Source organism: Polyodon spathula, chromosome 21 (assembly GCF_017654505.1).
Source record: "Polyodon spathula isolate WHYD16114869_AA chromosome 21, ASM1765450v1, whole genome shotgun sequence".
NCBI lineage: Eukaryota > Metazoa > Chordata > Actinopteri > Acipenseriformes > Polyodontidae > Polyodon > Polyodon spathula.
In genome coordinates this window covers 2,664,377-2,672,552 of record NC_054554.1, presented here as the reverse complement: position 1 = coordinate 2,672,552, position 8,176 = coordinate 2,664,377, and the positions used below count along the sequence as shown (strand labels likewise).

General features: G+C 40.4%; 2 protein-coding genes across 2 annotated transcripts; both read right to left on the bottom strand.

Annotated features, from left to right (window-relative positions):
• Window positions 1-441: 441 nt before the first annotated feature.
• Window positions 442-3,410, bottom strand: zgc:158868 (uncharacterized protein LOC791147 homolog). Its single transcript, XM_041221096.1, has 6 exons — window positions 3,249-3,410; window positions 2,841-2,895; window positions 2,061-2,248; window positions 1,551-1,712; window positions 1,029-1,139; window positions 442-594 (listed from the first exon to the last, which is right to left on the bottom strand). The coding sequence occupies exons 1-6, from the start codon at window positions 3,393-3,395 to the stop codon at window positions 481-483; spliced, it is 777 nt and encodes a 258-aa protein (XP_041077030.1). The 5' UTR covers window positions 3,396-3,410; the 3' UTR covers window positions 442-480.
• A 1,541-nt stretch (window positions 3,411-4,951) lies between these two features.
• On the bottom strand, window positions 4,952-8,139 carry LOC121296386 (transmembrane protein 170A-like). Its single transcript, XM_041221890.1, has 3 exons — window positions 7,780-8,139; window positions 6,846-7,016; window positions 4,952-6,352 (listed from the first exon to the last, which is right to left on the bottom strand). The coding sequence occupies exons 1-3, from the start codon at window positions 7,904-7,906 to the stop codon at window positions 6,222-6,224; spliced, it is 429 nt and encodes a 142-aa protein (XP_041077824.1). The 5' UTR covers window positions 7,907-8,139; the 3' UTR covers window positions 4,952-6,221.
• Between the last annotated feature and the right edge of the window lie 37 nt (window positions 8,140-8,176).

The window sequence follows — 8,176 nt, the reverse complement described above, 5'->3', positions numbered from 1 at the left end:
TGATAAAGCAGCCCCATTTTCTATGTGTTCAGCTTCACAGCCAGTGTGAAATTTCACTGCTCTGAATACGGGCTCGTCTAACATGACTCTTCTCAAAATAGAACGCTGAGAATATACCTTGTAAATATTATTTTACACTTCTAAAAGATTGCAAACATTTAGAATGGTAGCATATTGATTTAGAATGCCTCAAACGCCATAAATACAGCTTGTGTTCTGAGTGTTTGGAACTTCATGGGTTAATGGGTGCTTTTGTCCTTTCTGAAAGCATGGAGTAAAGAGCTTTGAGAATCCAAAGTATAACTCTGTATCCCCTCAGGCAGGTTTACATTTTCAAAGGAAGGAACCCATCACACTGGCACACTCAGGTGCTTTATTGCTATGCATCAATTGAATACAGTAAAGCAGTGGCTGCTTCTAGTTTTTTTCTTCTCCTGTTCTGGCTCAGTGGACTGGTGGTTTTGGTCCGGGGTCAGAGTCTCACCAGGGGATAATCTTTCCTTCCCAGTCTAGACACTGTCCCGCGTTCTTCTCTGTGAGCATAGACAGCACCCGAAACATCCCCTCGACACTGTCCACTGCATCCAGGGGGGCCTGAAGGATGGGAAGAGAACACAAGAGAAGTCACTGAACACATTCTCCTAACAGAGCCCGTCACCTTGTCCTAAACCAATTGATGTAAAAATAAAATTATGTTTTCTGCATGAATGGCTTTTTGGAGTTTTTTTTTTCTCCAGCATTACAGAGAGCGAGTCTATTTCTACTTGCTTTCCATCTATGAAGATTAATAGAGTAAACATGTATAGAATTACAGCAGGGGACTTGTCAGGTTTTGAAGAGGTTTGTAAGAACCCGAAGAGGTTGGATTTCATTCTGACTGGGTTTGTTTTTTTTTCAGAGTGTTGTACACTTTGCTATGCCTTTATTACGGTACAGTCCTGCTGCACAGTTCTACATGAGTAGGAGGTGCTCTTGCACAGCCCTGCTGCCTCTGTAAAGACGGATTAGTGTTGGTTTAGTTTCCTTACTTCTTTACCCCCCATATCAGTTTTCACCCATCCAGGATGGATTGCAGTGCACAGAATTCCCTCTTTCCTGAAGTCTTCAGAAAGACACCGGGTCAGCATGTTCAAGGCTGCCTAGAAACAGAACAAACAAACAAACAAAAAAACTATAAATAACTTTGATCCATTCCTATTTTTACTATGAGTAAAAGACTGTGGCTAATCAAGCTTGTATTAAAACCTGGAATGGGTGAATCTGCTATGCAATCAGAGTCTTATTTCCATCCCTGCTGCAGCTCAATTTTTCTCTGAATTGGCCCTTACCTGATATGAGCTTGTCTGGAGAGTCCTAAATCCTTCCTTATTCCATTCTAATCATGAGACCCTGTGACCTTTCAACTCTGCAAGCCACAACCATCCTTGCTGTCTATGTATCTGTAGAGTAGGGGGAGCTGGTGTGTGTGGGGGGAGCAACTGGTTAGAACTCAGTAACGGCAGTGCATCGCACTTTACATGTACTGACCTCAACAAGTGTTACTACGGTACCTTGCTGGTGCGGTAGGGGTACATGGGCGCCATGCCAAAAGTCTCAGGGGACTTCTCAATGGACGCCACCAGGGTGGACAGATTGACCACTGCTGCCTTCCTGCAGCACATTCCCTGAAGAGCACTGGTCTGGGCTGCCATCTGCAGGCAAGGCAGGAATTCCTAACGAAAAGGAAGGGCATGGAATGTTTTACTTAGGAACGTGAAAAAAATCAAAACCATCCTGTCTGTCCTCCAAGTGCAGCAACTGTCTTTGTTAACTGCTGCAATCTCCTAACCATTTTCTCCGTACCCTAGAACCATGACTGATAAAGAAACATGAGACGACATTCAGATCATTTTGAACAAAAGTTTTTCTCAAAACGTTAGTTTTTTTGACATGGGTGTCCCATTATTTATCCTGATCAACATGACCAAGCCTGTATATAGTTCCTAGTTAAATTACTGGAGCATCTTTAGGCAGTATCTGGAACTACAGTTACTAGCCTGCTTGACTATCCCTGCACATACCTTGGCCATTAGCATTGGTCCCACTACATTTGTTTTATAGCAGTGCATCATGCCATCGCTGTCTGTTTCATCCAGGGTTCCGGGCAAGTTAATGGCTGCGTTATTTATCAATAAATTGAGTCCTCTTTTATTCAGTTTGGATCCCACCTGCTTCGCTGCTTCCTTGATGCTCACTGGATCTGTTGTGTCTAAAAACATTCAATACAAACACTTCCAATTAGGTACCTGCATGAATCAATGAATAGATAGAATTTGACCGCCAGTACATACAGATAGATAGATAAATAGATAGTTAGATACTGGCTGTCAAATTAAATATATTAAATCTTTTATAACTGTAGAATGAGTAGGGCTGAGACTTTTGCTGCCTAATTTTTTACACTAACTAACTTGGTATTCTTGAAATGATCGTCTCCTTTTAAAACATATGCAGTGTTTACCTACAAATACTTCTCAGAGGTGCAGTGGTATCCACTAATATCAAAAACATTTGACATTCATGAAACTGTTTTTAAAGAAATAAACTGTAGTCTGTTCTATCTACCTTCCTACATCTGGCAATTTTGATTTCAATCTATGGTTTTCTTTGCATTCATTAATTTGTGTTCACACAAATAACAATGAAATGGCCAAATATTCCAGCCAAATGGAATGGAATGTCGGGACCAGCACAACGGGACAAGGTCATTTGCATGTCCCTGCTATAGTTGGGCAGTGAGCGTTGTACGCCGTTGCATTGAACGTGGAACAAGAGGGTTTTGAAAAGTAAAAACAACATACCAAGCTGGACAATGAAAAGCCGTTCAGAGTGTTTCTTTGAGAGATCCTTCAAACACTGTTTAAGAATATTCGAAAGACAACTGTTTATTTAAAATATATTTACATTACATGAATCAGTTACATCACGTATGTTTGCAGAATTCCATGCTTCCAAAGAATAATTCATAATGATTTTTTATAGAATATATCTGTTTGCTCAAAGAGCCAGCAGCCTGGCGCTTCGGCATGTTTAATACATTTCTCAAGGGAGTAGAAAACAGCGGAGGTATCTGTAGCATCTTGATGGCATTGCAATTATTTGTGTTATATATTTATAAACTGTATATTGTATTTCCAGGTTGTAAATCATATCAATAGCAAGCCCATAGTTAAAATGTATGTCATGTTCTTGTGACAGGCTAGCCCTACCTTAGCTTGTGGGCCCTCTGGATCCCGGCAGCCAGCAAACACCTGGTCTGGTGGGTTGGGGGACTCCAGAAACTGCCTCACCATCTCCAGTCCAAGACCTCGGTTCCCTCCAGTTATTAAAACACTACAACCCTTCCACGCAGCCATTGTGAATGCTGTGTTGAAGCCTGTAAAATCCTCTGAATGCCCACTGCACTATGATCTAGACTGCTGTTTATCTTTGATCTACCTTAGCCATGACACTTCCTCCAGGGATAATATGGACTTTGCTAGGTGCACTATATACTGTCGTGTTGACAATAAACCAAACCCTCTTTTGGAATTCAGAGCAGATTTTAACAAGAATAAAACTATGGACACACTTGTAAAGGAGATGCATTGTTCGGAACAAAGGAGGAATAAAGCAATTGGAATGATATATAACTAACAGCAGATCAGTTGCAGGTCACAGCAGTCCAGTTATTGCTTGTCCTTGCTTCAGAGTAGGTACATACATGCATACGTATTTTGCATTCCTGTTATAAACTGGTTGAAGCATTGCAGCCACAGTAACCTGTAAAGTCTTAATACAGAATCTCCTGTTTTCATTCAAAACGTCATATTGCTGCGTGCATTTGTTGAAATCAGTCTTTCGAAACCGTTTTTGTGGTCTCTGTTGAGATTCAATCTTTAATTGTAATCATTATCTTGCCTGCTGTTCTGTAGCTTTCTACGAGTTGGTGATTATGTGACTTGGGAGAATCAAGGGAATCGCAAGCAGGGCTGTGTCTTCAGCAAGTCATTTTGCTTGCAGTAAATGAAATGCCATACGTTGCTTACCAAGCAGACCAAATGCAAAGAATCTGGGAAGCAAGCAACTCAGACTTGGGCTTCTTTCCCTGAGTGTGCAAGCTCAACACAGCATAAACCAGTGTAACTGGTGTACCTGGACAGAAAAGTCAGTCGGCTGCCTGCAGGTGAACAGCTGATCTAATACGTTTAATCGGCTATCTGTGTTTACAGCTGATGTGGTTCTATTGACTGCTCATGCTGGAGTTGCCGCTACCGTTGTTTATCACCATGTTCCTGCATCGTTGCCCTTTTGCACACTGGTTACCAAGGGCAGGTGCTTATAGGGACACTGACTCCTTTGTGAATTGGGTTCTCAGAAGGCCAATTAAGCTTGTGTCAGGTCACTGGCCATCTGCTATGCTTACTTATTTATGATTTCAAATAATGGTCATTAAAGTTTTTGGTACCACCTTATACTAAATGGGAAATAATCCACAGTTGTAAAGACTGTTACAGTATAAGATATGAAGACATTTTGTACTATCGTGAGTAACCTAATAATTATTGACTATTTCTTATTGGGAAATCAAGAAAATGTATACATCACTCTGCAATTCCTAAGAATTAGCTGACAGTTAATAAAAAAAGGGTGACAAATGTCATACCTGGTGTACATATAGGTGCTTATGTATGAATAATTTTCTCTTTTTCTGCTCCTGTTGTTCATAGATAAGGTGCATGCCCATATAGTATCTCTCTCTATTCTGAGAATTATTCTAGTTTCTGGTATTCCACTCCACTGTGCAGAAGTACAGAGACGCTTTTGCTTATATTCTTGATAGTATGCTAGCAACAGAAACGAGATTAAAAAAAAAGGGATACCAAACATTATTTAATAAATGTTATTTAAGAAATGTTATTAATAATTTCATAAATACTAACAGAAACAATTGGCACTTAATCTGTTAGAGTAAAAAATAATCTGTCATAACCCACGTCCCCATCACGCATCTCACAACAGCGTTAAAATACAGCATTTATTCACTATATTAAAAACAGCAGGCCACTGCAAATTAGAGCATAAATGAATATGGGCACTGCAACATGGTCACTTCAGAAACACACTGGCTGCTTCGCACACTGCCTCCAACACTTCCAGAGGCAGACTCGGCTAAACGTTCAGCACAGATTTTTACTTTTTGAAAACTAGTTTTTCCATCTTGTGTTACTCCAATGATGGCTCATTGTTCTCTGGTCACTGCAGTGCAATAACCATGCCAGGTTTATTTATGTATGTATTTATTTATTTATTTTTGGTCCACGAGCAAACACAGGTTCTCCCCCTAAGGGTGGATGTTGGTTAGATTTGTACCCAGTGTACCTCCAGTGAGTTAAACAATGTTCCAAATTGCATTTTAGGAATCACTGGACCCTTCTGCAGTTCTAACTACAGACAAAGTAGCTTCATTTGAACCAGATTTATGGTTTAACACAATTCTGCGTCTCAGGGATTCATTATTAACAGGCATGTTCTTTAGATTAGTTACCAGGGAATGCAATGTTAGAAACAAGAATTGCACAGCAACATAGTAACATGATCATCACAAAGCCTTTCCATTAAATTCATTTAAATGAAGTCTCTGTCTTCCGTCTGAAAGAAGGGATTTACAAGAACAATTTGTTTCTTGATCAACAACTATGTTTGATTTTGATTGCCATAAATTTAAAACACACCAATTTAGTGAAATATAATTGGTGTTTAACAGCAATACCTTCCCAAGTTTGATAAGCAGTGCCACAAAAAAAAAAAAACACACTACTTGTGGAACGGCTAGGCTGGTCAGTATTAAGCCTTTCGGAACACTTGCTGGCAATGACGTATTGGCTTGGATTGAAGAGGCTGTATTTTGAAGTGCAAGCAGTCCTTTAAAACAGGTGTTCGTTGTCCATTTACTGAAAATTAAAAATAAATAAATCTAAACCTAAACGAGGGTGTCATGAGCTGCCCGGCACGGCTTTGCCATTAAAAACAAAGGTGCCCTCTGGCTTAGAAAGAAGGCCTCTTATTGGGCTAATGCAACTGCACTGGATGCCTGCAAGGCTGCTTTTTAAAAGGGCGAGCCCCTTAGTTCTCATAGAACTGGACATCTTAAGACTTGTGTGCAACCTATCTTCACCTGCGATTAATTGCACAGACGAATGCTATAGCGTTGCCAAAATCCGCAAGAATGAAATAACCAGGCCACAAAAGGCCTGTCCGACACCTAGAATGAGAGCTTCCAAAGAGATCATTCCTTTCCCTGCTGCTCTGTAGACCCCGGCAATCGCGGCACCTACAAAGAAAAATAAATCAAGAAAAAATAAAATTAACATGGGATCAAGATTACCAGAGTCTTTTGCAGCCCAAGAGAGTGACAGTTTTAAGATTCAGTATGGCTACTCTCTAATCACTGTTTGTTTTTGTTTAAAAACAACATTGACTAGCGATAATGTTACAAAACATGTAAGAAACAACTTAGATGGACTTCCGGGTTCTTGATTGAGCTTTGAGTTGTCACTTTTTAACAATACCAGTTTGATTTTCATTTCACAAAAACAGTGCAAACTGCACACCCAAGGATACAAATCTTTGCTAAAGAAATTAATAATAAAAAAAATTCAATTAAATAAAGTGCTGCCTTTACGAAAGAAATGGAACAGTGTATTTATTTAGATTTTTGGAAAGAAAAGACATGTGTGCTTTAAAAGCCATTGTGGAGAAGTACCTTTTATTAAAAACACCACCAACAACAGGCATATGAAAGCTACGGTACCAACAAAACATACTGGTTAGGGTTCCTCCGAAGAGCGGCCCAATGATACTCATCAGCAGTATGGACACCAGCATGAACCTGCCATACTTGTGCTGTCGCAGTGTGTAGAGGGCCAGCAGCCCTGCCAGCAGGTGGATGACCAGGGACAAGACCACAGCCCACAGGAAGACCCCGTACCACATCTCTGAAAAAGACAGCAGACAACCACTTCACAGACAGACACCATACCACATCTCTGAAAGAAAACATAAATCTTGAGATTGTTTTTTCCAGTCTACTTGCCGCTTCAGTATATTTGTTCTCATTAAAACCTGTGCTTCCCTGTTTTGCTCGAGTTACACCAAACAAAAACGCGAATCCACACTGTGGTTGTGCATTTGACACACAGAAAGCTTGGTATTATTATTGTGTATTAAGCAAAATACACGTTCATCGTCAAAGCAACGAGTTGCGAATGGTCTGTAAAACTAGCATGGACACAATGATGTCGGTGCCAACTGACATCTTTCAAAGCATTAAGTGTCGACGTTTAAAACAAAATAAAAACAGCTGGAAAGGATATAAAAAACCTTAACACATTTCAGCACACAATGTGCCCAAAAACGTGACAGACGGGTCCTGCGATACTCAAGAGCGCAGCACCAAGTTGCCATGTTTACATCATTATGACACACACGTAAATACAGCGTACTACTACTTGTGGTACAGTACATAAAGTAATCGCTTTTCTGTCTTTGCACTGTACGCTGCTTTGCATGGTCATGTGGTGCAATTATTCCGCGTAATTTGTTTTGTCTACTGAAATCTGATATTTATAAGCTTAAAAAAACCGAAATGATTGATTAACCGGTGTCGTTGTCAACCGACCAACAGCAAATAACAAAACGTGACTGAGCAGCGTAGAGTTGTCATTAAATATACGTGCGGTGTTCAAGTTAAAGGCTCACCCGAGAATTCACACAGCGCAGTTTCGTTGGAGCACAAGGTGCCATTTTCTCTTGGGACTAAACTAAGAGTTAAAATTTGCCGCACCAGTCCTACATTAGCATTTGTATCAACGCTGCCGCTCTGCATTGCTGATCCATGAACAAAAACAAAAAATAAATATGTATTTTTTAAAAACCGAGCTCTTCGGCCATTAAAATAAAAATACCGACTCCAAGAGCTCAGTTCAACAAGACTCGCCCCAACCCAAACATCAATTTTCAACAACTCATCCCGCCATCAGACACACAGCAGGCGACCTGAAACACCAGCGAAGAGCGATTGATTGAGGCAATCCTTAAGGTGGATAGCGAGCGGGAAAACACCGTTTCTTACCCAGTGTTACGTGTTTGGTGTCAC

Excerpts from the sequence above, each read along its gene's own strand:
- LOC121296386 (XM_041221890.1), bottom strand. The coding sequence starts at position 7,906 with ATGCAGAGCGGCAGCGTTGATACAAATGCTAATGTAGGACTGGTGCGG. Across the intron at positions 7,017-7,779 it reads TGCGCTGTGTGAATTCTCGG|AGATGTGGTACGGGGTCTTC; the intron begins GTGAGCCTTTAA and ends TGTCTTTTTCAG. Across the intron at positions 6,353-6,845 it reads CTTCGGAGGAACCCTAACCA|GTGCCGCGATTGCCGGGGTC; the intron begins GTATGTTTTGTT and ends TTTTCTTTGTAG.
- zgc:158868 (XM_041221096.1), bottom strand. The coding sequence starts at position 3,395 with ATGGCTGCGTGGAAGGGTTGTAGTGTTTTAATAACTGGAGGGAACCGA. Across the intron at positions 2,249-2,840 it reads GCTTTTCATTGTCCAGCTTG|ACACAACAGATCCAGTGAGC; the intron begins GTATGTTGTTTT and ends GAATGTTTTTAG. Across the intron at positions 1,140-1,550 it reads ACCCCTACCGCACCAGCAAG|GCAGCCTTGAACATGCTGAC; the intron begins GTACCGTAGTAA and ends TTCTGTTTCTAG.